Source organism: Bombus fervidus, chromosome 7 (genome assembly GCF_041682495.2).
Source record: "Bombus fervidus isolate BK054 chromosome 7, iyBomFerv1, whole genome shotgun sequence".
NCBI lineage: Eukaryota > Metazoa > Arthropoda > Insecta > Hymenoptera > Apidae > Bombus > Bombus fervidus.
The window spans coordinates 1,626,126-1,652,710 of record NC_091523.1 but is presented as its reverse complement, the minus strand read 5'-3'; the positions used below and the strand labels follow the sequence as shown (position 1 = coordinate 1,652,710).

General features: G+C 39.5%; 1 protein-coding gene across 6 annotated transcripts in view; it reads left to right on the top strand.

Moving 5' to 3' along the window:
* Positions 1-26,585, top strand: part of LOC139989232 (uncharacterized) — a 304,461-nt gene that overhangs the window by 248,244 nt on the left and 29,632 nt on the right. For 5 of the 6 annotated variants that reach the window (XM_072007386.1, XM_072007385.1, XM_072007387.1 and 2 more), the window contains exon 5: positions 11,087-11,184. In XM_072007386.1, coding sequence (XP_071863487.1) covers positions 11,087-11,184 — 98 coding nt within the window. Of the gene's footprint in view, positions 1-11,086; positions 11,185-24,866; positions 26,470-26,585 lie in introns of those variants that run through there. The other variant, XM_072007391.1, reaches the window with a different exon arrangement.

The following is a 26,585-nucleotide window of genomic DNA, read 5'->3' as shown; positions in this document are numbered from 1 at the left end:
ATCTAAACTTGTACGGATATTCGCAGTGTAATTATTATCATAGGTACTCAAAATTGAAACTGATTTTGTTGCAAACCAAAACGAGAGTTCGCTTCACCCTCTTTACAAAGCCAAAAAAGGATACGAGGGGATCACGGTACGCTGATTTTCGGGTTGGTTTCACCGTGAAGCTGGTCACAAATGTGCTCGGAGCGTTGGAAGCGGCGCGCGACGTCGCGTCATTCATCAAAGTGGAAGAGCGGCTCGGTGAATAAATACGTCGCCTGGACGTATTAAGCGTACCTGTGGATATGTCGAGATAACGACGGGTCGATTCGTTCAGCGGTCGAATCTGCCATGGGGCGCGCAGAGAACGTGCGTCAACCAGCGAACAGAGCGAGGGGGTGGGACGCAGGGTGAACAGAGGAGGTAAGAGAGAAAGCTCGTCGCCGCGAGCCATGCGATGCCGGCTGCGAAACAAATGGAACGATCGCGACGGGGGTGGAAATAAAGCGTTCCCGTGGTCGTACGGTTCTGTGGTCCTCTGGAACGAGGATCGACCAAGGGATGGGAAAGGGAACAGGGAATAAAAAAAAAAGTCAACGCCGGTCTCTGAATCGAAGAGCGCCCGACTAGCAAAAACGACATCGTACTTCTCCATCCAGGTTCGAAAGCATTGAATGACCGCTTCTATCTGGATACCCTTTTATCATTTCGATAACGCTATGAATAATTTGGTTACAATAGTGAATTTAAGAGAAAAGTCTTTTATTTAAATTAGGAATTTTTGCATATTATAAGTCAAGTATGAAAACTTGACCGAATGTCGGATAGAGAAGAAGAAGAGGAAAAAATATTTGCTAGCCACGTGATGCAATCTGATGTTATTTACACATGTGAAGTTTCGGCCAATACGTACGTCTATTTTTATAATTGTATCGGGTCTACCTGAACAACCAATCGGATTCAAGTGCTTTCCTCTAAACCACGTACTCACTGTATATGTGATTAGAAGTGAATATAAGGAACCAAGAATAAATCAAAAAATACCATAAATACGAAGATTGTGAAGAGCTTTAGGTAATTAATTAGAATCTGTAAAACTAAAATATTGCTCGACATAATTTCCCATTACAAATCATTTTATACAACGAGAACTTTTAAGCTCATCAAGGATACTCTTAACTCCAATATTCATTGATCACTAGATGAAAACTGATCTAATTTCCTCATTATCGAGTTCACGAGAGTCAAAGCTTCTCCACCCTCCAATGTCGACAAAACCGAACATCCACTTCAATCACCCTCTTCATCACACAGTTAACCAGGAGATTCTGTTAATCGGTCAGACAGTTATCATAGGCGGTGTTGGCAGTAGTCGCAGGCGATTACACCGTCCTCGTTTCTCTTTCCACGCAGCTTCACGCATCGTGGACACACAACGCGCGCGGACACTCGTTATTCCGGGCCGTTTCTTCGGTCATCACGGATGGAAATATCATCCACGTTCACGGGTCTGCGGAGGGAGCGTGTGGGATGAGCCGTGTGTGCGTAGACAGGTGCGTACAGGACCCTCAACAGGTGGTCACTCGTAACCATGAGGGTTGCGGCACCGCTGGTGGCTACCCATCCGTCAAGAGCTTTGTGTGCCCTCGTGAACGCCACTGTCGATGGTCGGTGTGGCCGGTGTGCCCATCGTCCTTGAAAAAAATCGGCCCTTTTTTCCTTTTCACCCTAGCCACCGTGGAAACGATCCCCATCCACCACGGTAAGCCACGCTCGATCCTCGTGGCTGTCGCTCTCATCGAGTTTCTACGGCTGAAACAATGGCTTCGTTAATTAAGATTTCTTTCTGCGAATGGGAGCGCTTCCTGTCCCTTTCCTCGTCCCGACCTTCTTCTATTTTTTTCGTCTATAGCTTCCAAAGAAGCGCAAGTTTTAAGAGAAACAATATGATTTTACGTGACTCGGTTAACAACGCGTGTGTACCATCAACTTGTGAGGAATAATTGGAACGATAAACGAGCAATTTGATTAGGAAAAGTTTGGCATTATCATTCGTACACTAAAAAGATTTTGAATCAGATTAAAGCTAGACGACAAATCTATTATACCTATAGCGATGTATATTAATATATAAGTCTACTATAATAGCAACTACTATATACCCTCCACTATACTGGCTATGCTATACAAGTCTACTATAAACCTATGTACGACTCTCAGACTTTGTTTTTATTCTTTCAAATAATTAATATGGAAGAGAGTAAGAAAGAAGGTTAATTTCTTAACTTATTTAGTTTTCCAAATGTTAAACTTCCTTGTTTTCAATTTTGCATGACTCTACTTAGGAATTAGACTAACTAACGTGTGAAGGGGTGACCGAACTCATAGACTCCCAATTCAGATCACAAACGGTTGGCACTCACAGAATATCGTGGCCACCCCGTGGATCATGTCTCACCACAGAGGTTGTACATTTTGAAAACCGCTTCCTGGGCGTTTCAGCGAAGAAAATCGCGACAGCAATGCTGTCGGATTCGGAGGCGGCTAGGAAGATGGTTGAATAAGAAGCAGGGTGAGTGGGGGTGAGGGCAGAGATCCGGATTTAAGGCGTCGTCCGTGAAAGCCCTCTGGAGGCAGTGTAGACTTGGTCGGGGGTAGTTTAAGAGAAAGAAAATGGCTGGGGATGGAAAAGCAGGCAGGCGAACGACGACGAGGACGAGGAGTAGCGAGCGTGTTGGAGTGTAAGTGCTAAGATCTCGGAGTGCATTAACATGCCCCAGAGGCAAGCTGAGTACAACCCTTCTTACATCCAGATCTTGAACCAAGACCACAGTGGTTCAGGGTGACGTTAGGGTGTAGATACCTTGGAGAAGAAAGAAGAACGGATACCGTGGAGATTCACGTTTAATTGTATTAAAAATGCTTTATCTCTGGTGGAAGAGACGTCTCTGTGGGATTCGAGATTTTTCCCGTTGACGAGGGCTGAGTTAATGCGACCAGACTTTGCGACTTTGCTTTAAGCTTCGTTTTTACCGTTGTAACCAAAATGAGGAAACTCAGTGGGTTTATAGAAATGCAATTTTTCGTTAATGTTATGTCGTTAGACTGTGGTTGACACAGTGGATGACCATCCGTTTGAAATATCCTGAACACGAAACCATTATAACTATAATCTTATAGTCGTGTTTTTTATTATTATGACAGATTAATGATGGAAGTAGTCTTAAAAGCATTGAACTTTTTTACAATGATATTAATTGAATGATTATATAATACAAGCTTACTGATCGATTCTTCTTTCGCGTAGATTTAAATTATCAGTTTAATTAACGCGTCTGATCGTGGAAATGTTGTATTGTAGTATTATATCCAGTGCAAGTGCGTTGCGCATAATTATTTAAATGCGAATTTGAGGCTGTGCAAAATTATAGGAAGGGAGACGAAGATCCTTCGACGACAACGTGCCTGTACCAGCACGTTCTTACGATGGTATACGTCTTACATTATTTAGAAGGAACCGAGGACGAAGATGCCGGGTACTGGCGCATGCTAATCACTCGACCCAGATTGAATAATGAATTAGTATTCTTTTCCTTATTCGTTGCTTCTTCGTTGCCACCCTCCGGATTCAGTGGTCTGTCTTGAACGAAGCCACCGCTACGTGACAGGTTTTTTATTATCTGCTGAAAAGAATCTTATCTTGTTCGTTCGTTGAAATTGCTAAAGCTCGTTAGTCGTATATGTCTTCTATTAGCATCAAACAGAAAATATTTTTTTGAACTAAAAACAAAAAAAATTATTTTAAATTAGAGGTTGTTTCAATTCCTTTCAAGTTGTCTAAATCTTACTATAAATATTAAAATTCTACTGAATATTTTTAAATTTCTTATTAAAACCTGTATAGATGTAGAAAATTCTGTCTAGTATCATCAGGTTTCCATGAAAATATAATATCTTTCGTGGACACGCGATAACTATTAAAACGAACGTATTGGGTAGAAGAGAGGAACGTTAGCATAATGTTTCTGACTCTGTACCATACGCAAAGGTTGTGCACGTGTCTGCGCGTATACAAACGTGCACACTGTGGTAGCCCACACGGTACATCTCCTCGGTACTTTGTGTGCAAATTACGCCCAGGACGAGGACGAAGAAGAGAGTCTGGCTTGAAGGATGAAACAGGTCCCCGATGTAACCTCCTTGTACGAGAGTCGAATGAAAATTTAAAGCGAAAGAGTTCTCGTCGCAACTGCGGTTTCCTACCAACCGAGGACCTGATTAAGTCCTTTTTCGATGTTAATATTGATAAGAAGTTGGCAAAAGCTAGCGAAAACTCTTAAGGATACTCAGAACAAGGAATTTCAAATGAATTGTCTTTGAAATTAATATAGCGAATGATATAAGAAGTAAAGATCAAAGAGATACTCTGAATTACTTATTTCGATATTCAATAGAATATTTCAATAGTTACACGCTTACAAAATAATACTTTATTCGATATTACAGAATAAACTTCAACTTTTCATGAGCAAAAATTTGATTTCCAAAATTTAGATTTCTAGAAATTTGAACCGAAACATCTTTGTTATTCCTCTCTTAGGAATAGAAAGAATTTTCATTTGAAAATCATCACACAAGAGAAATGTCCAGTATACATGTAACAAAGAATATTAGAGTTTCTCTGTATCAAGTTTCTCTTTGTACCATGAAAAAAACTCTGTTGCATCCGACTTCGAAACAGCCAAAGTTTTCAAAAATCCCTCGAAGAATTACAAGTCCTTTTTCATTAATAGACACATATTATGCTTCTTTTCTTTTATCATTTGTTTCTTATTCAACTCAGCGATCGTTCGGCGTTAGCTAATCCCTGGCGGCGTTTAAAATATGAAAGGCGTTGTAAGGTATGTAAGAAGGGTTGAAAGAAAGTGTAAACGAAGGTTTAGCGAGTGGTCTAGAAGGATTTCAAGGGAAGTCGAATAGGAGATTACTGCGCAACCTTCCGCGAGACCTTGAATTAGGTTGGAACTGCCTCGTTCTAATCGTCCTTGTCTTCCAGTTAACGTTCATTCCGGGACTAACAGAGAAAGGATTGTTATTATTGTTCTTAAGGGATTAGGATCTCTAGTTTTGCGACAAGCTGTAGTCTCCATCTTATTATAACAGAGACTTATTCTCGCCAGGATGCCGCACTTGTATTCATCGTCTTTTGTCGTTGCGTTTATCTATATTCTCACGTGTATGCGATTTTTGCTATTTCAGGATATTCATGACCTGAGTTTAGCCAAATTCCTGGATTGATTACTAATCAGAGGTCGAATAAAGTCGTGAATGTAGCGGTGCATTATAAAGACATTCTGGTAGATTATAGATAAGGATAGCTTGATTTTTTGAGATGATTCTATTTGAATTATTGTTAGAAAAAGCAATACAAGAATCGAAGAAACTGTAAATTTTATATTACTATTCCTAATTATATATTCCTATATTCCTATATACCTAAGTTTATAATTTAATGTTAGAGTAATGAGACCATTAGTTCCTAAAATTTTACATCTTTATAATATAGAAAAATGATAAAAATTTTATTCGTGTGTTTGAAATATCTTAAAATAATTCTAATATGCCACGTAATTCAATAATTACTATATCATTAACATTTAAATAATCGCGTGTACCAAAAATATACGAAATTTGAAATTATAAGAAAAATTTGAAATGTTCACTAATATGTTTTTAGACTACACTAATACATTTTTGAAAAATCTTATCAAAGTTGAACTTTCTTCGTTGCGCTCAGGGCGCAATATACACGAGAGTACTATGTGCTTCGTTTCTCACCACCCACTTACGTTAATGAGGGATCTGAGCCGAAATGCGGTTAGAAACGCTCTGTCCCTTTCAGCCTCAACCCGCGGTGCCGTTTCGTTGGAAAACAAGACATTTATAAACACCCACCGCGAGATTAGATTTGTTAAGATAATGGGCTGCTCGGTTTAGCGGGGTTCTTCCACTGCGCTCGCAACTATCGTTCTGAAGAGGCTGCAACCGCCGTCTCCTTAATCCTAAATATGACCTCGGTAGGCAGTTAGGTTGCTGGTGTCGTGATCCTTCTTTATGAATTCGTCGAGGTAAGACGCGGGGTAAAACTTGTAAATCTTCGTTTCGACTGTTTTGGCTTGTGAAATTTTCATGAAATCACCGAGCTTATATTATATATATCATCAAAGTTTAAAAAATTGGACATTTATGTTGTGCATTAGAAAATATATAAAACTCAAAGTTTATATTTTAAATACGGTTGTCAGCGATAGACAACGAAACGAAACTTTCGTGAAACACGGAACGATAATAAGATCTGAATAGAGTTACATTTTGTTATATATTAGTTTATGTATGCCAAATGATGATCGAGTTTCCTGAAACAACAATTTCATATTTCTAAACCTTCATTAAACTTCAAGTTTACGTACAATTTGAGTACCAGTTCGCTTGAAACACAGTTAGTGTGCACTGTAAAGGATAGAGGCTGAAAGATGTTGAAGTAAATAGCGATATTACGAGGCCCGTTCTTCACAGCGGAAACGACGATCCACGGACGATCAGGATTTATCTTTACGACGACGTTGCCAGCCATATTCAGTGACGCGTTATTTCGGCATCGGTGAAAAAAACATAATAAAATTTAACGGTCCGTCAGGCCGTGGCATCTACGGTCCCTAGAAGGCCAATAAATATCGGGAACAGAGCGGCTACAAATCTCAAGATAAACACGAGCTCGTATTTTTCTACCCCCTCTTCGATTTTCTCGTTCTCGCTCTTTGTCGCGTGGTTGGAGGCGAGAAGGACGACAAGGGCTCGCCTTTTTTACATTCCTCGTATGAATTATTAGGTGGCCGGACCTAAGGGGTGGACACCGCGGTATTTAATTTTCGCTCCCCATTAAAACAGCACGAATTTTTCCCTAATCGTATCCCTGACGATGAAAGTGCGGTTTGCAATTTGTCACTGACCCTTTGCTTTGTTATCAATATATTATTGCTTGCTTAGCTTGATTCGAACTCATTGCCACCAAGATAATTACGATATAGGATATTATTATAAATAAATTAAAATTAATTTAGAAATTCTATATCGTAAAATCATACATAATAATTAATTATTGAGAAGAAACACCAGTACGAGAAAATGTATAATATGATTATAATGAAGATACATATGTAGAGATATAAAAAGTATTATGTAAGACTTCCCGTCGATCATTTACCACCGATATGCCTCCAAATATAATCTATTGTAACTAACTATGGTCGGGAATTTTCTGAACGACGGCACAGGTAGATTGGTGTAGGTGATGCCAATTAAAGGAGACGGCGGCGGTGAGCATTGAACTAGAACTAAGGGCTGGCGGATGCCGATGATATATGTGGTGGAAAATACTGGAGGCAATCTGTCACGCCATCGACATCTCGTAGGCGCCATCTCCTCCGTTTTCCTTCGCCTCCTTTTCCCTCATACTTTCTTATACTAACGAGTACATCGTACAGAAATCTAAAATCTTAAAAAAACATTGTACATCAGAAGATGGAAGATGATTTTCAGAAAGAAGAGGAACACTACTTCAAGTAAAATTTCCACTTCCACACACACTTTTTATTCAAGGAAGGAAATCGAAATAAAATACAGAGTAAAACGAAACGGAAGAATACAATGATCCACGTCGAAATCGGTAGACGACGACGGAGCACAGTCCAGTAGTAAACAGAATCCAGTCTCTTTGGCCGCACAAAAGGTACGAGGCTGTTTAAGCCCCGTCGTTCTTTGGTATCCGGAAGTCAAGCCGGTTCCTCTTTTCCTTCTTCCCTCTGTCACACGCGCCCTTTCCGGGTATACGGCTGATTAAACGCGCAACTACGTAACGTAACGCAAATATACCGGCTTGCCAGGCCACCTCCGCCCACCCGTCCTTCCATCGTTTCTCCTCTCGTCGACCGTCCCTTGAACCGACTGCTGAAGAGAGGATGGACTCGTTTCGCTCTCGATTCCACCTTTCGGCTCTCTTTGAATTCCAACCCCGGTCACTTGACGGAAATATTTATCGAGGGTCTTTGCCGAGGCCCCTCGTTGCCCTACTCCTTCTGGCTAGACAGCACGACGACAGGGAGAAGCAGCCTGCTCGTAGCTCGTCCTACTACCTTTCAGTACGACGCGCCTCTATCGGTACATGTCCTTCCTTTTTCTTCCTTTCCCTATCCCGTTGCATCATCTCACTCCCACTTTCCAGTTCTTTGATCCATTTCATGGAGTTTGTTCGGCTCGGATTATTTGCTCTCTTAATTACATTTCGATCCTATCTGTCTCCCTTTTTCTCTCTACCTCCTTGTTTGACTCCTCCTTCAATAAGGAATTTCACCAACTGAATGGATGATCGACAGTTTCGAACGTCGTTATGTAGATTCCGCAATAACGCAATTGCTTGCGGTGGAATATGTCAAATGGAGTTCAAAATTCTCCTCAGAATGAAGCTTGCTATATGGAAATGGTAAAGCTATTCTTTCCAATTGAGCGTGTAATAGGTTAAAAATATAGAACGCGGAAGGGGAGGAAGAATTTCTCTTGATCATTATTTTTAATCTAATTAAACTTTAGACAATTGAACATGAAAAGAAAGAAAGTAGAAATTCTCTTGTATTCCATTATTCCTGGTATAATTAAACTTAACGCGATTGAATATTTTAATACATTGAATCATGGAAAGTAACGAACAGTTTTTTAACAAGACTGGAGTTCTCAGCGCCTTTAATTAAGGGGAAAAAAATGTAATGTTCTAACGAAAACTAGTCGGTGTTATGGGGACCCCCCGTGGCTTTCCAGCCGCAGGGGTTGCTCATCCCAGCTTCGACCATAGAGGGTGGAACAAAGGAAGTTATCGTCGCGGAATTTTTATAGCAAGGAGAGAAAGAAATGTAAATCAGGTTTTGGTTCGTCTTTGCGTTAAGATGAAGAGAACGCGAGGGAAGGACTGGAGAGACTGTCGCCGGCTTACCGTGGATCGGAAGTGTTGTCGTATAAAACTGAATTAACTGTGCTCCCGCTTCTTCTCCTGCGTATGTACTCCTCTCTTATTTATTATAAATATAACCTTGTCGTTTCCATTCTCCCAATCCTACCTACGCATCGCTTTCCATTTATATCTACGTTTTAAAATTGAAATACGTGGTTTCGTATGGTTCAGACATATCCTCAGAACGCTAAATAATTTGTGGCATAATAAAAACCAAGATCGTTTTTTGCAAATACGAAACGGTGTTTTACGCGTAGCTTCTTTCTGGATGAAATGAATATTTAACATTCAGATACGCTTGTTCAATCTTTGCTTGTCTGACTATATACTTACTTATTTTCTTTACGTTCTTATTAAATTTCCACCGTCTTCGATTTATTCTACTTCAATTTTCCATTACATTGAAAAAATAATCAAACTCAACCTCCTTCTATAAATTTTAAATAAAACTACTGTCAGTATCATCGCATTACAATAATCAAATCGTGATGAATAAACCTTGCACTATTGTCTATTATGAGAATATTCGATAAGTTTTATACACTTTCTAATTTAAAACGGAAATTTCCAAACTAATCTGATACATTTTTGATAAGGGATAATGAAAAATCCGTCTTCTCCATATCACAAGGATAATCTTCGATCAACATTAAACGTTGAACGTATTATTCGAACATTTTAACGTGAGTTTTCACAGGAAGCGTCGCGAAAGACAGTAACCGCGCGACGATCCGCAACTTTATACGTTCCTGATAATCTCGCAGACAGCACCGGGACGGTTACTCACGGTGTTTGCTGGGATTTATGAAATGGCAATAAAATTTATATGACTCGGTGGCTCGTTAGGGGCGCGGCTCGCTCGTTCAGATTGATGTCGGCGCGAGCCTGGTCCACTTGCCCGGGGCTGCGTTTGTTTCTCTCTACGATTGTCGTAGAACGGTCTACTGCCATTATTAATCCCTTGGAAATCGCGGGAGAGCTTCAGTCATCGTTCACCGGACAAAAATATGGCCGTAATATTTCTTTGGAAAGCGTGGGGTTGGGTCGGAAGTTGCTCAATTTCGACTGAATTTGTCAGCTCACGCCAATCGCGATTATGCCTCGCTTCTGACCGTCCGATTAAAAGGATCACTGGAATTCATAGGGAGGATGAAAAATCAGATTGCTCTCTCTGAGGAATACACTTAGATTTATCAAACCCTCTATTGGCTTGATGACTCTGCACTACGATTGTTTTTATACTAAGTAATGTTTGTAAAGAATCGAATATTGGAAAGTAGGAAATCAAAATTGGGAATATATATTTTTAAACTACGTATATAAAATATATTTCAAATAATTATGTGATAATGATTTAGTCATAAGAATAAATGTTTCAAATTGATATAAATTTGATAACAACATACACAGTACACATAACTCATATACAATTATATAATGATGAAATAAAGTCCTTAGGGAATTGATAATTTATCAGGATATATATCGAGCTCTACCCTCGAATATAAATTCTCGGTTTCCGCTTTCTTGGTTGAGAATCTAAGTAAAAGAATTATTTCCTTCGCGTTTCGTTTCGAGTAGCAAATCCAAGATAAGAGAGAGAGAGAAAAAAGGGATGCCTTCGATGAGTTACTTATACAGTAAATCACGCGTATGTTCTGTCGAGCATGATACCTCGAGGACATATCTGATCTACCTGTTGCTCAATTCCCTATCGACGACAGCAAGGATCGTGCAAAGAATTCGGTAGGTGCACGGAGAAGTATTTCTTCCGTATTCTTCAATTCCATCGTGTACATAATTCCTTGTTATGGATCCTTTTCAAAATCAACAATCGCGTGGAGCAGATACTATATGTCACTACCCAAACTCATATTTTGTATCAATAGCAATCGTTATTGTACGAAAATTTCATATTAAGTTCGTGTAGAATATTGTGAAAGTAGTATAATATCAAATTTAAGTGTGTGACGAAATTTTAAGTTACTATCGTTTGTTTATAAGTTGGTTCTTAACTTATCATTCATATTCTGATTTCAGGTGGATGATCGAGTCAGATCGCCAGGTACATCACGATGTTTAACTACCACTATGTCGCTCTCAATTTCACCCTCAAGCCCTGAAGAACCTGTCACGCTGTAAGTATGATTTTATTTCAAACTTATTTGAGTATTGATAAGGAGTACGCGACACTTTATGCCCCAAAGGGCATATAATTCATCTGGAGAATTATTCCTGACTTAAGAGAACTTAGAACTTCAATCCTGCACATAATTTGTTCCCAAACTTTCTTGATAATTGATATAATAATTTCTACGATTATTTAAAGATATCTTTAGAATCAAATATATTTTATACCGACCTTTAAATCGTTGAATAAATCATAAACAAAATTTAAAAATATTAGTGAAATAATATTTTCAGTATTTAAATTTTGAAGTAATGTATTCTAATTGTAACTGTTGTACACGTATCACAAGAATCAATCTTTTATATACAAAAAAAAAAAGGTATTCAAAATTCTTCAGAAACATACATATTTTTATATGTTTGCAAATATATTTTTGAAACCTTTATGTATGTAATACAGAAAATTGTTCACAAATCACCCCTTAATTAAATGTCCGATGTATTTTGCTCCACACGACATTCAAACGCACAATAATGCCATAGAACATTACAAATTCACAAGAGATGGAAAGATCGTTGGTCGCAATCCGCGGCGCCCTTTAACCGTCGAAAAAGCCACTCAGACAAATTAGTCCCCGGTCGTTTCTCTCTCCAACGAAAGAACGTTTCCACGTAATTGTAGACCACCGGTATTCGGGGCCTGTTCGTTCTTACACGGACCACAGCTCAGCTCGGTCTGGTATCGGTGGCGCGGCACGCCAAGGGCGGCGATATTTATGCTGGTTTTTTATTGCGCTTTAGCCCGAGAGCAGAATGGAAACAATATGTCACCGGTAGTAAGGGGGTGAAACCGGTGTACGAAGTTCTTGTAGGTGGCCCTGGTCTGCCGGCACCTAACGTTAATACTAACGCCTCCGCCGTGCTGTGACTGCGCCCCACGCTCGATGTTCGCTCATGATTTTAAATGAACAACCCCCGTTTCACCCTGTCGCGTGTCACTGCCGGGGAAAAGGGCAGATCGAGCATGCCGCGAGCGAGCAACTCGCTTCTAAATCGATTTTGATACATTTTCCTATGGACCATAGCATATTGTCGAATTCGAGCGTGTAAAATATTACGGTGAGGAGATATTTTTTTGCATCGTTAAGAGACAAGTAATCGTTTTCTTAAATTGAAATTATTCACTATATAGAGTTGCTCAAAATTGAGATTTGAAATAATTTGAATGAATAGAAAAGATTTTTGAGCTATTTTGCAACGAGATTTGAGATTGGGTTAGTTTCGAGTGGCTCTGAAGGGATGTTAACGACATCGTTGTTCCATGGAAATTTAAATCTCCACGATTTCTGGCCGTTATGGCTGCAGAGGTACGATTGAGAAGGAAAAAAGGAAAGAAACGAAAAAGGCCTCGGGTCTCGAGAGTCATCGGATAAGTGCATATCGATTTCTGCCGATTGGCGAGGGTTGGACGGTGGTAAGATCGAGGCGAACGGGAAAAAAAGAAGGCGGTAAAAAGGGCAAAGGCCATAAGTAACGGACCGTCTGGTGGAAAGCGCTCGAGGGCGAACAGTGATTTAGAGAAATTAAAACTTTAATTCATGTTCGAGTTCGCGGGGGGTGTATACTCCCTTTAGCTCCCTTTTCGCCTTCTACCGTTTCAGTCTGTGACGTTCCAAAATCGCTCTGTTGATCGGCAAGAATTCGCTCCACGCGTAAATTGACACATATCACGACAACATTATCGTTTATTTTAATATTTGTTATTTATTTCCTTGCAATTGGCCATGATTAAATAACATTTAGTTGGTCCTACAATTGGTCGAATCATCATTGATCGATTGATCATTATCGTAGATAATCTACAATTTGGATTAAGCTAATCAATTTTAGACTAGTTCATTTAAATGTATATTGTGTATTTCATGTAGAGAAAATAATTAAGGTAACTGAAAGTAGGGTATTATTTATCAAGTGACATATAGAAGATGAATTAAAACGAAGCAATTGAAACTAAATTGTTGTCAACTACGTGTAACTCAAACTTAGGTATAATACATATAAGTATATATATAGTTACGGGATAGGAGCCGTCAAAAGAATGTTCAGGACTAAAGAAAACTTTTTCACTGTAGAAATTTTAGTATGTTAAAATAATCCATCACATTATTTAAATATATCTTTTGCTCGAAAACCAAGAGTTAGATTTGACAAATACGAATGGGAATAAAAGCAGAGGGTAAGGAAACAACAAATATTCCACATTCAATCGGGCATGTCCGGATACTGGACACAATTATTGTTGTCCTGATTTAAGGGCGGCATGCATTTTAAAGAACGACCATACCGGATGGCTTTACATGGCCTCTATTTGCACAGGGGATGGATAAAAATTCAGCATCCTCCAATAAAATAGCGTACAATACGTTCAAGGCACAAACACGCATCTAGATACACATCTATTCTCACAAAGACCCCTCGAAAGGTTTGAATTTTCCTTTTTTTAGTGTCAGATTCGAACAAATGGCTTATAGATTCTGTTCACCAAAAACATACTTTACGAGAACATTGACGATATCTATTTCTTTAAACACTTTAACTTATAAAAATAGAAATATTATATAAAAGTTGATATAAAAATTTGTTTTATAAAAAACCGGAAGTACTGTTTGTCTGTTATATTTACTGTATAATACTTTTAATACTCTTATTCTTCAATGGAAGGAAATCGAATAGATTTGTTTCGAAATCGATTACAACAGCTTTAAAAAAGCTTGCAGAAAACATAACCGCAAAACCTGTCTGCTTAATAATAGAAATAATGAAAATAGCATCAAGAAGGAAGAAACAAATAGGAGACATCGTTGTAAATCTGAATTTCGAAAAGATGTTCTTGCAACTTTCACGAGCTACCGTATGGGATACGGAATATGAGAAAAGGACGCGCCCTTTATTTTTCTCTCCCTTCGACGCTCGTTGTCTCTTTCGTTGAGCTCTCTTCTCTCATATCTCCTCTCTCTCACTCTCCAACGCTGTCTACGTTTTCCTTGCCCGTATTCAGGACGACCTCCGTCTCCAATAAATTCCCATCACCATCCTCAGGTACGCCTTCGAACAGTAAATCATACCATAAGTGAATCGGAATTGAATTCAATGAGTAAATATGGCGATTGAATAATGAACAGCAACCAAGGGATCCTAGTGCTGCCATGCGAAAGAGAGATTTCATGGGATGCTAAATTATTTCAACCGGAGTTTGTGTAATTATCCGAAAATCCTGATAACAATTAACGCGATATTTTGTGTCGGGGTTCGATTAAATTACTGCGGCAACGTAGAACGCTCGCACACCGTAATTGTTTGCAGCGTGGCTAACGCCGCGATTAATTACAAAGCTATATCCGTGGACACACTACGCGCGATTTAATTTTCCTGATGTGAATATAATTCCTCTCATAGTTTCCAAGAATCGAACTGAGTTTAATTAACTTCTTTGTGGTACGTGCGTTTAATTGATGCAACTATACTAGCTACAATTTGAATACGGCGATGTGTCGAACAATCTTTTAACGCAGTTCACTGGTTCGTATAATATATGATAATTACAATGTTAGATAATAATAATGCCGCTGATGTTTATTTACTTTCAAAAGTATGAAAATGTACAGAGTGTACATAATTCTTCCTTCTCATGCTTGTCAGTGACTCTTAATCATCTCTATCCAAGTTTTCTTTCATATTGTGAAACAAGTAAAAACATCTTTTAATAATCTTTTTCCTCTAATTGGAGAGAAAACACAAAGAGCCATCCAAATATCTTTTCAGACAATACAGGGTATCAATTAAAATGTATGAAAACAGACATCGTGAAACCTCTTCGTTTTTCCATTAGAAACCAAAGAAATAGAAAACAATTTCATTTCAAAATGTATGGTATCGAGATTCCCGAAAGTTCGTGTCGCTAATTTAAAAGCAATTCAGCGTCTTGTGTGCTTTGGTCCGCTCTTTCCCCTTGCTTGGCCATCTTTCACGGTACATCATCGAGGAGCAATACATGTAAATCGTCTGGCGCGCAATGGCGCTGGTCCACGGACGTATGTGTATATGCGTGGAGTCTAGTCAAGAAGCGGCGACTGGCTGGAAATGCATAAATACATGAACCACGGCGAAACTACGAGCGAAAGAGGAACGGGGACAAGCTTGGCCCGCATATGCCTCGGGCGGGTGGTATCTCCTAGAGGCGTAATAATGCATGGATAGCAACTTCCTTCTCGCGAAAACGCGACCTTTCGGAATGTCATCGCTTTTCTCCCTTTTGAAAAAAATTCTGCGATTTCGAGAACACCGGAGAACGCGTCAGGGGTGAGAAATGATAGATTTTATTTCTTTTAAATTTTCTTTTGTATTTTTAGACTTTTTTTTTTTTAGAGAATGAGAAAAAAATACGTTAATGCAACGTTGCAATTATTTGGGTTAATATCGGATTTATTTTTTGGATTTAATTTGGAACGTGTGTCTAATAGTGGAGGAATTACTAGGTAAGGATAAAGAATTAAAAATAGCTGGAAACTTTCTCGTTATTACAGGGTGAAGGGGAAGTACGTTTTTCCCCATCCTGCGCTGTTACGCGCGAGAATTTTTAGTCAGAAAAATTCTGTTCGGATGCGGTAATACGCGAATTTTTAGAGGAAAAAGTGACCATTAGTTTTGCTACACCGGAAGTTACCTTTGTTTTAAATACGTTTACATGGAAATTCATGTAGGTTGAATGCTCGTTATTATAAATTTATTATCCTTTTTCGAAGTTTTAAATATTGCGTAAAGTGGAACATCAACAAGACAGACGAGAAACCAAGTAGAGAAATTAAATTGTATGCACAGCATTTAAGAAACAGCGGGAACAAATTTTTAAATAAAGTATAATAAAAAAGGATATTTCGGTCTACTTACAGACAGCACTCCAGCCGCAATAATCTTCACCGCGATGTAATTAACCTTGGAAGTATGTGAAACATCTCAAGAAACACGTTCGCTGACCACATTAATCTTGCCAATCCGTTCAGGCATACTTTAACCAATGTAGAAATCTCATAACACGATATATAATACAATATCCCAACTAGAATCTTCCGTGGTTAAAAAATGTATTAGATGTTCATTTCAACGAAGCAAACAAAAAACAAAAATTAAGAATATCCATATTAATCGAACTTCCAAAAACAGTTTACAACTCCGTAGCCAGTGACTTTATAATCATCAACTCTAACGATACTAATCAAGAAAAAAAACGTGCAATATTTTCTATAAAAGAATCATCTGGAGATCGATTAGAGAATGAAACGGAAGAATAATTTAGAATCAAACAATTCGAGTATTAACTATACAACATAATGAGTCTGCAAGCATTAAAGAGATGACATTTGCATTCCTGCGTTACTGTCATGCGAGTAATTACGCAATGGCGAACGGAAAGGAGGCGTAAGAGAAACGGAGTGGCGAACGAGCAACAGTCACGCGGAGAGGAGGAAAATAGACGAGAAGGAGGCTGACTGGAAGGGTTGCTGGTGTGTTGCTGTTGCCTCGCGCCGGCGTTGCTTGGCTGAACGTCTCCGAGTCGGCGTTGCGCGATTTGCAGCCAACAGGAGAAACCAGAGCTAATAAAAGCCCACAATTACCTCCGGTTCGAGCCATTTGTCTTGACGGGCGTCTCATGCCTGATATAATTCACCCTGGTAACAACACATTGTTGCCTAATGAGGTATAAAACATTCTGGAATATCTGGCTGTCTCACAGCGGGGCGGTCCCTGTTTTCGCCACACTGATCCGTGCTACCGATGAGTCTTCCTCTATCCATAATATCCTTATATTAGCCGGTCAGTATTTATCCTTTGGACTGATGGGACTTCTTGAGTAAGGTTTTCTATCATTTAGTTTGCCCTAACATAAATTATTTTGTGTTGATTAGAAGGGAACAGATGTTTCGTTCGATGGTTCTCTTGGACCAATGATTTGTATAATTGAATTGGATTATCGGATATAGGGATATCTGGAATACGAAGATTAATTTAGCGCTAAATTTTCTATCTCGAATTCTGATGTCATGATCATTGGTAGTAAAGTATAAGGAATATTGGGTCTTTTTTGGATATAGGATAGGGAAAATAGAATCAGATGTGACTGACAGCAATCTTAGCAGTCCGAAGTATAATCTGTCTTAAGACAAGGAATATAACAGTCTGTATTTAGTTAACTTTTTCTTCTCATTCTTTTAAGCGCAAATATGACCTGAACGAATCATATTGTGTCATAAATATCTCGGAGTAATATTGACATACTAATTACATGAACAATTAATACTACCTTTGCAAGATACATAATCTGAAAGAAACTTTGAATTGAACAATTCTTACATTTTAAATGCAAATCTTTATCTATATCTCATGAATTCCCTTTGTAAAGACTTCTTCTTCTTCATGTGAGTCCCACGAATTTCTTTCGATACAATCTTCTAAGAACAAGCTCGTGTCTTCAACATTGTGTTACAGAGCATGAACGCAGCTATACATATCCGAACAGAACATGTTTCGTCGATTTGATTTAGCGGAGGGATGTGCTACGTGGCCTCTTCACTCAGTCCAGCACCCATTCTCCTCTTTTCGTCTTTATTTCTTCTGGACCGGCAGTGATTTGTTGCGATAAAGTCGCATCGGCAGGCGACGCACGTGTATCGCGTGTCGAAGGACATGTTTCCGTTCGCAGGGTCCTATCGAGGATGTTGCCGAGGAAAAGGGCCAAGGTTATGATATATTTGTAATCATGTTACTCGATACGTGCCCTTCCGTTACAACTGCTCTCGGTAACAAACTGCCTGCCGACCTTTTTTTCACTTTATGGCCGTGTGCACGCACGTATAACACTTCGCGGTGCACGGAATGAGAGAGTTGCCGAACTCTCCGCGTCTCGTGTATTTATGGCTGGAAAAAGCGACGTCGTAAACGGGATTTGTACGCGAATCGCCAGTCAGAAAAATCCCAAGAACCGTCTATATTGTTTTATCGACAACGATCGTGGATCAATTGTTTTGTTTCTTCTTTTGATGCTTATTGGAGCGTATAGAAAAAGGAAAGCGATTGAAATATTAAAGAATTTCACTCGTTAGCTGGAATTAATGCGTTCATTGCGTAAATATGATCCGGATCTATGTTATCACGCAATTTTATGATAATGATATTTCTCTGAAAACGAAGAAAAATCATAAAATTTGAAAATAAAACACAACAATTCGTGAGTAAAGAAAATAGTAAAATTTTTATAAGGTTAAGTTTTCTACAACAACTATTTTTTAATAGTAGTGGAGCAAAAGTAGATTGACAGGGAACTCGAAACGGTAAGTAAAATAAAGTAAAGGAAATTCGTAACGACATATGAAAACAGGCTTCATTTGAAACTATAAAAAGTACTTAAATGATTATTTCGTTAAAATCACCATACAATTATGGAAATATGTAACTTGTCCACAACAAGGGAATGGAATGACAATTTTGTCAAGTTATGCTTATCTTCATTAAACCATCGGTTCGTTGATTCACAAACGTCATGAAAATTTTCTGGTCAACGTGATAACGGAAACAGTCTGAAGATCATCGAATTCATCGACACACGCGTCTACACGTAATTCCGGGCAAGAAAACGTAGCAGAAGGGGCTGCCGAGTTTTAAGGGCCGTCATCAGTGCAATCCCATGAGTCTGGAGAAATTGCATCGTAATCCAAGAACACCGCGAGGCGGACTGGTTTTCGGTGAGGCAATTCCAACAACCCGTAACAATCTAGCGGCGACGTCGACGAAGGCATATTATTATAGCCGTAGCATGGACAGTTTATTCCGAGTTCGTTTCAGGATTTACTGCGCTCCACGTTCTCTCCGGTAAGAACTCACCCCAGACTGACGTTAGTTTTCACCGCATTTCCCGTGCAGATGTTGCTCCATCTTATCTCAATTGACATAATGAAATTGTCAATCAGAAGTTATTAGTTGGTCGTGGGAATAACGCGTCGGCCGGTCTTGCTGTTTCAAAAACTAATTTGCCTTCTATCGTGACAAGGTCGTTAAGGGTTCTTGTCTTGCATCGTTCTAATAGTATCTTAAGCTATAGCAGCGATATTATGGAGGTCAAGAGGTGAATATGAGAAAGATCGAATGCTAACAGTTACATTAGTTCACGCGTGGTAAGCATGTTTCTACTTCATTTTGATTACTCAAGAAAATAAGAAGAGTAGTTGAATTAAAAAAATTTAATTCCTGTCTTGTGCAAGATTAATTTGGAAACTATAAAATAAATGAAGATTTTTAATTAATTTGAATAAAGGTCTGGGTATAACTGTATTTCATTCTAAGCGAGAGAGGGTTCACATTAATTTTATAAACTATACTTTTCCAATGAAAGTGTCAGAAGTGAGAATTTTCGTCGAAAATAAAATTCTGTAGTGCTTCACTTGAGATTCGAATATATAGAATATTACTATAACCATAAGAAGGATACACGTGCTGCTACTTGTCACTATGACATTATCGATCCAATGGCTCGGTTCGTCGTCGGCTGGTCCGAGTACGGTCCCTTCTTACTATCCCTTCCTCTCTTCGTCCCTCTTTGTACATACCCGACTTTGCAATCCCCTCTGTGCAACCCTTTAGGGTCGCGTTCCTCACAGATATCAGTGTGAAACTTTCAGGAACGTCCTTTCCGATTTCCGTTCTTTGCAACCCTAGAAGTATTGAGATACATACGAAGCGTACATACGTAATATAAAATTACATTCGATATTTTTCCGATATAAATAAATTTTTGTTTTTATACACTTCTCAGTATTTTAACCTATTATTTTATATAGACATTGCAAATCCGGGACATTAATCTAAGACCTAACCCTTTCCTTATTCTGTATTTCATCCAACATGTAATATGTATTATTTTTATTTAAATAGAATTAGTATATCAACGAATGATCTTAGTATGTTGGCAATATTTGTTGCTGTTAGGAGAATTAGTATGTTGTTTCTGCGTATTTTCTACTCGTTATTTTTATAAGTATTCTTAAAAAGCAGTGTCACTCACAAATAAAATTAGATTTCCACTTCAACGGTAGAAAATTACAAACTAGTTCAATCACAAAATTATACTTCACAACTGATAACATCTTATTATTTAATGACACGAATCGTACACCACTTCAATCATCATATCTATGAACACGAAACCACTTATCATCGTCACACACTCGAGAAAAAGAAAAGAAATATAAGTAATATAAATCGACGGAAGGAGGGAACATGACTGGTCCGAGTTCCTGAGAACAGCGTCGACGCCGGTACCGACGCCGACGTAACTGCGAAAATTTGCGCCCGCTTACCCCAGCTTCACTATAAATCAGTTGAAATTTGTTATGCGCGGCACGCAGATGGTTTTGTTATATGAAAATATGTGCCGCGTAGGGATGGTATAAGTATCCCTCGGTAAAACACATCCCTTATACCCCATACCCTCGGGTTGGCTCGTCTCGCCCCGCTCCTTACCCCAGACAGGCCCGAGGCGTCATGCTGTTCTGCGCTCTCTTTAATTACTCCCCGAAACCGGGACGCGTGACGTATTGCCGTGTGCTGAAAAGGACAAAAAAAGCGACCTCCACCTTGGACCTGGCGCGTTGATCCATAGCCGGCCCGTTAATCGAACCAGAAATCTCAGGACCACCTTGTTACGCTAGAAAACAATATCTCGAACGTTTATGTTTGGAACATTTTCGAATTTTAAGGATTGATAACATTACTGAATAAGATCTTAATTGAAGTTATTGAAAACATGTCATAATTTGTTTGAATTAATGTATCAAATATATAAAACTGAACACTGATTGTGTCTTATTCTATTTAAAGAATTCGCAAGTCAGTGGAGAAGTTTAAATCTAACTTTCCCTAAAACTGAGATTAAATATCAGAAATAGTATCTAAGATCGATATATCTGTATTGATTAAGAGAATTTTTTATCAATTTTCAAGTTGTAACGATATAGTATAACGTGTTCTACTATTATATTTGAAAGTATGCACATTATTCTATTATAATTTGTACTATTTTATTCATACATAGTTTTCTCAATTTAACGATTTTGTTGCTTGTATTATTTTTCTGTTAAGAGCTTCAAGTAGTCCTTTACGGCGACATTTGATTAACTTTTCTGTTACTGTGATTAATAACTAAACATTTTTCATTTTCATCGAACGTAGCATATAGCAACTTATAACCAATTTTAAACCTACAGGCAATGTCTCAACTCTTTATTCTAAATTACAATTACACTACTCCAGAATCATACAGCAAGATAATAAGTATAGCATATAGCAACTTATAACCAATTTTAAACCTACAGGCAATGTCTCAACTCTTTATTCTAAATTACAATTACACTACTCCAGAATCATACAGCAAGATAATAAGTATAGCATATAGCAACTTATAACCAATTTTAAACCTACAGGCAATGTCTCAACTCTTTATTCTAAATTACAATTACACTACTCCAGAATCATACAGCAAGACAATAAGTATATCAATTTTATGAACGACAAGTTTATGAGCGATATTATCACTTTACCTTCGTCGATGCATTTAAAACTTGAAAAATATGTAGGGTATCTTTCTTGCTCAAGTCCAGGCACACTTAAAGCTGCTTGTCAGAAAACTCGATGAAACAGGACAACGATGTAAGACGCTTCTTATACGGCAAAACAGGGTCCAGCGATAGAAGAGGAGCCACTTAAAACGTTAGCCCCGGCAGCGTTAAATATTTGATCAGAATTCGATTGCTTTAAGACGTCAGTCTGCAAGCTGGGGGCGCGGCTGGCTAGGACACGAGAAGGAAAGAAACAGGATGAGAGCGAAGTGGTTGACGTAAGGGCGGATAGTTAGTAAAGGGACGAGAGCTATTCCCTGGAGCTGGATGGATGTCCGAATCGGGCAGCTGTCCTAGTCACAGCGTTCTTTCTCCGCTTGCACTGATGCCACGACATGAGCCCCGCTTTAAAATCCTTTTCCCTTGTCCTTCGATGTGAAAGCAGCTCGACAGAGAATAGCATCGCTGGATCCCCTTTGGAAATAAAGCCAATTCGTTAGGTTTCTCGGGCTCAAATCGTGTTCAGTAGAATGCCACCGTCGATGGTCAGACAATGCACGCCACTAGTCCCGCTCGATTAAATAAGAGTTCTCGACATTCTTGTCGGGTCTGCGAATTTTTTGATATATGTGACTAATACTTTGAAATATTTAAATATTTATTACTGTTCTATATCAACGAATATCGAAGAATTAATAGCGTTAAGTTGTAGCAGCCAATATTTCTGAGAAATGCTATTAATAATAATGATTGAAGCAAAATGTAGTAATTTTTTCGATAGAGAATTAAATTATTGTGGAGAAATAGAGTTTTATGGATATGAATCACACGGAATCTGTCGTTGTTATTCCACAGTCACGCTGTGCCTTCATTCAGCGTTTAAGAAGGCGATGGGGAGCGGGAAGAGTCTGAGTCGCAAAACTCACGCGAATCCACGTGGTGCCAAGTGGGGTGCATTAGCCAAGTTCCCCATTATCCACGCGTGAGAGACCCCTAAATTATCCGGCATTCGCCTAGCACCGACCCCCCACCCTTGAATGTCGGCGAGAAAAAGATGTACGAGTTCCTCTCGCGAGAACACCCTCCGTGGATGCTTAGATGGAGTAGGTACAACGAAAATCATTCTTATTCCTTAGTATATAAAAACGAACAAGTGGAAACAAGTATTTTGTACATTATATTTTCAAATGGTCTTTTAATAATCTCGCATAAAAATTTGGAGCGCGATGGTCTTTAGAATGCGAAATATGAATATTATTCCATATTAGATTCGCCGTTTACAGAAGAAACTATCAAATAAAGATTTAAGACGAATAGAGAATTGAAAGAAAATTAATTTATACTTCGAAAAAGCTAAACCATGAAGATATTAATGCTCAACATCCTATTACCATCGCAACTGAAAAATATATATTCAGCTTTTCTTAATGAAGCGATGAAGACAAGTAACTCTCAATGTCGACATTTTACAATTGTTTTGACATAAATCTAGAAACAGATTTAACCTCGAATACTGTTAAGAGTACCGTGATCCTGGCGTGGTTTATCTAATTGGAATTGTCGAGGACTTGAAGAAGGACGCCAGACCCAGCAAGAAGCAACGACAAAAGATGAGGAGTGAGTGAACGAGACTGAGGAAGTGAGCACGAACAGGGAAAGTGTATAACAGAAAGAGAGAGGGGACGAGTACTCGAAGAACCATCGGTAAGACGAAGGGGGTGTGTAAGTTTGGGCTATCTCTGAGAGCACAGTTCCAAGGAGGCTCCTTTAGACTCTAGTGACGTGACGTCGCCTAATACTCTAATCCCTTCAGTAGAGGCACCATCGTCCGCTTCTGCAGCCTCGTGTTCCTGGGTAACCATCTCCTCCGCTAGGAACGGCACTTGCTAATTAATTGACGAGTACGGATTTTGAGGTGTCGAGAATCTTCATGTCTGTCGAGAAGGAGGACTGTTATCAGTCAACGCAGGCTGAACAGCAAACGTATAACACTGATACCGAGTACTTTCGATTTATTTTGATTTCGTACGACTTTTTGGAATATTATGTTTAATATAGTAATTAGATTGTATTTTATTGAGGTAGGAATTACTCGTGTAGTCACTCATATTGAAAATCGTAAATTATCTGACTCACCTATTTAACAAAAAATGATGAAATTGTCAAGAAGAAGTTCATAATCTGCAACTTATAACTTTTCAATTCACCAATATTATTAGTCAGTAAAGTATTATACAAAAGGGCCCTGGTATTAGGAGAATAATTCTTGATACGAAAGTGAGTCCTAAATTCTGTATTGCACATCTTTTTACATTAACCAAATAATGCACCCAGATTTTTTATAAACTCGAGTATTACAATTAAATCAAACATCGCTCACAGTAAAAGGGGACTAAACAGCTACCGTCGTCGATTCGCGAGAAAAGCAGAGACTTTAACACCGGACGTGACATTTCCTTGGACGCAAAAACGAAACCAATCTTTACGCGATACCACGTCGGCGGACGTAGGTACTCGGTCCAGGAAAAGGGCTGCTTTCTAATTATTCCCCACAGGCCATAAGGGATGACACGTAATTGGAGGGTGGACGAGGAAGCATTGATCCCTAACTGGAAGGGATTCAAGCTTTTCCTTGCTCTGCTTCAGCCACCTAACTCTCTCTCTTCCTTCCACTCGTCTTCTCTCTTTCTCTTTCCTTATCTTTCACTCGCTCGTGTAGCTCTCGAACTCTCGAATACCGAATGCTGGACCAATGAGCATTGGCCGGCAAAGAAAAGTGATAATGTCTTAAGCCGTCGGTGCGATTTAACTTTCGATTTTAGTCAGAGAGAGCACATTCTCTTCCTGCGGTCCTTTCTAGGAGTTCGTTGCTCTAAACTCTTCGAGCTTCCCGTGGTCTGAGGAGGGTTTAGGGTTTAAGGAAAGCCCTCTCACTCCAGAGATCCTTTCGAAGCTCCCGCTAAGCGCTCACGCTGATCCTGCTCTTCTTCTTCTTCCTGTACCGTCTCTCGGAACCTCTCGGGTTTATCTAATTCGAGTTGTAGCTTCCTGCTATCGCTCTAAACCGTACGAGGTAGCCGATAGGGGTGGCCCCATCGATTGAAAATATACGTAGTCCCGTGCGATCATTCGCGATCGGGAAACGGGCCGAGGTAACCGTGCCTGTCCAGATGAATTCGGCTCAGCAATGTGCACGCTAACTTTTGTTACATAACGGATCGATAAATGTCGTCCAAATATAGCTACATCCTAATACCTTACTACAGGAAAATTCGACTTAAGAGTAAGGCTTACCCTAAGAAATATTTTATCATAACGGTAACTTTCGTTTAAAATTGAGAAACTTGAGAAACTGGTCTAACGAAAATTAACTTAATTCCATTATGTTGAAGTACAGTGAAGTATGGAGACACAACGAACTAAGAATATCTTCAAATTTTATTTTGAAACAAACGCATTTATATATTATGTAAGTACCGATAATGTCATATTATAATTTTCAAAGCCCCTTCCTCTACATATTTCGAACGCAAGGAAAAGATTTGAGTATGTTCAAATGGTAATTACGAAGAATCAGTTCGCACACAAAATCCCGGTTTTCGCTGCGTAATTGCGACAGCCAGCCTCTTTAAATGTGAACGCTTTACGAGCGACGTTCGCAGTAATCAGAAGTAAATACAGCAATGATCACGGAGCCGTCGCCGCGTTTCCGCAGTTTAATTCTAATTGAATTTGACGTTGCTCGTTACGGGAGACCAGACCTCGGCTGAATGTAAAAAAGACAGGAGGTCTCTGGCCGGGGACCAGGATCACCGGGACTTTTAAGGCAAGCGAAGGAAAACCAGGTAGCACAGGTACACGTAGATCGTGAACGAGACAGACGAGTGAGGGGTCGGTGAGGTGGTGGAAGTTAAGATGTGGGTGAATATAAGCGGACCGAAGGTGTACCAGCGCCCGTTGCCCAACACACTGAGAAACACCTTGGTGTGCATCCAGGGGCCGTGTCCCCTACTCTCTCTTCTTCTATGCTTAGGGGGTGGTGAGGTGAGAGTGACGGGGCATGTGCTGAGAGGCCGGGAATCGCGTTCCAGCTAAAGCTAAAAGGGGTGGACAGTGCGCAGAACCCGCCCCCACTTTTCGCGGCGAAGCAGAAGCTGCCAGTTGCTCGCGCAAGCCTTCATCCCCTCCGGTGTCGCGGTGGAAGATCGCCACCCCCGAACGAACTTAAACATAGCACACAGTAGCTCGCGAGCATCCTGCGTGGAAAGGCTCTCCGCGCGCTTGTGCGACACAAAGGCATTTGTCTGTATATCGTATATCAAGTCGGTGTAGCCGACCGAACCACGCGTGACTGGTGCGTGAACACGCGAGCGCGCGCGCGCGTATATCACATCGAGTGCGTGCACGATCTGTGTCTCCACAATTCCGTGTTCTTAATAATAATCATAGAACGAGAGAGTAATATTTAAAGAAAGAACATAAAGAAAACGGAGTGGTATTGTTCAGTCGAAGAAGATACACAGTCGCTAGTACATTTCACTCGGGGCCGAAGATCTCAGACGTCTAGACTGGATGGAGAGGGTCCCAAGATTCGAGGCCATGTCCTCGATGGACCTCCACGGCATTCAGGTGAAGTTTCTTGAGAAACTCAGGTTACTTTAGGCTTTGAATGCACGGTTAATGAAAAAACTAAAAAAAAAAAAAAAAAAAGTAAAAGGTAAAAGAATAGAAAGCGAGGATTAAGA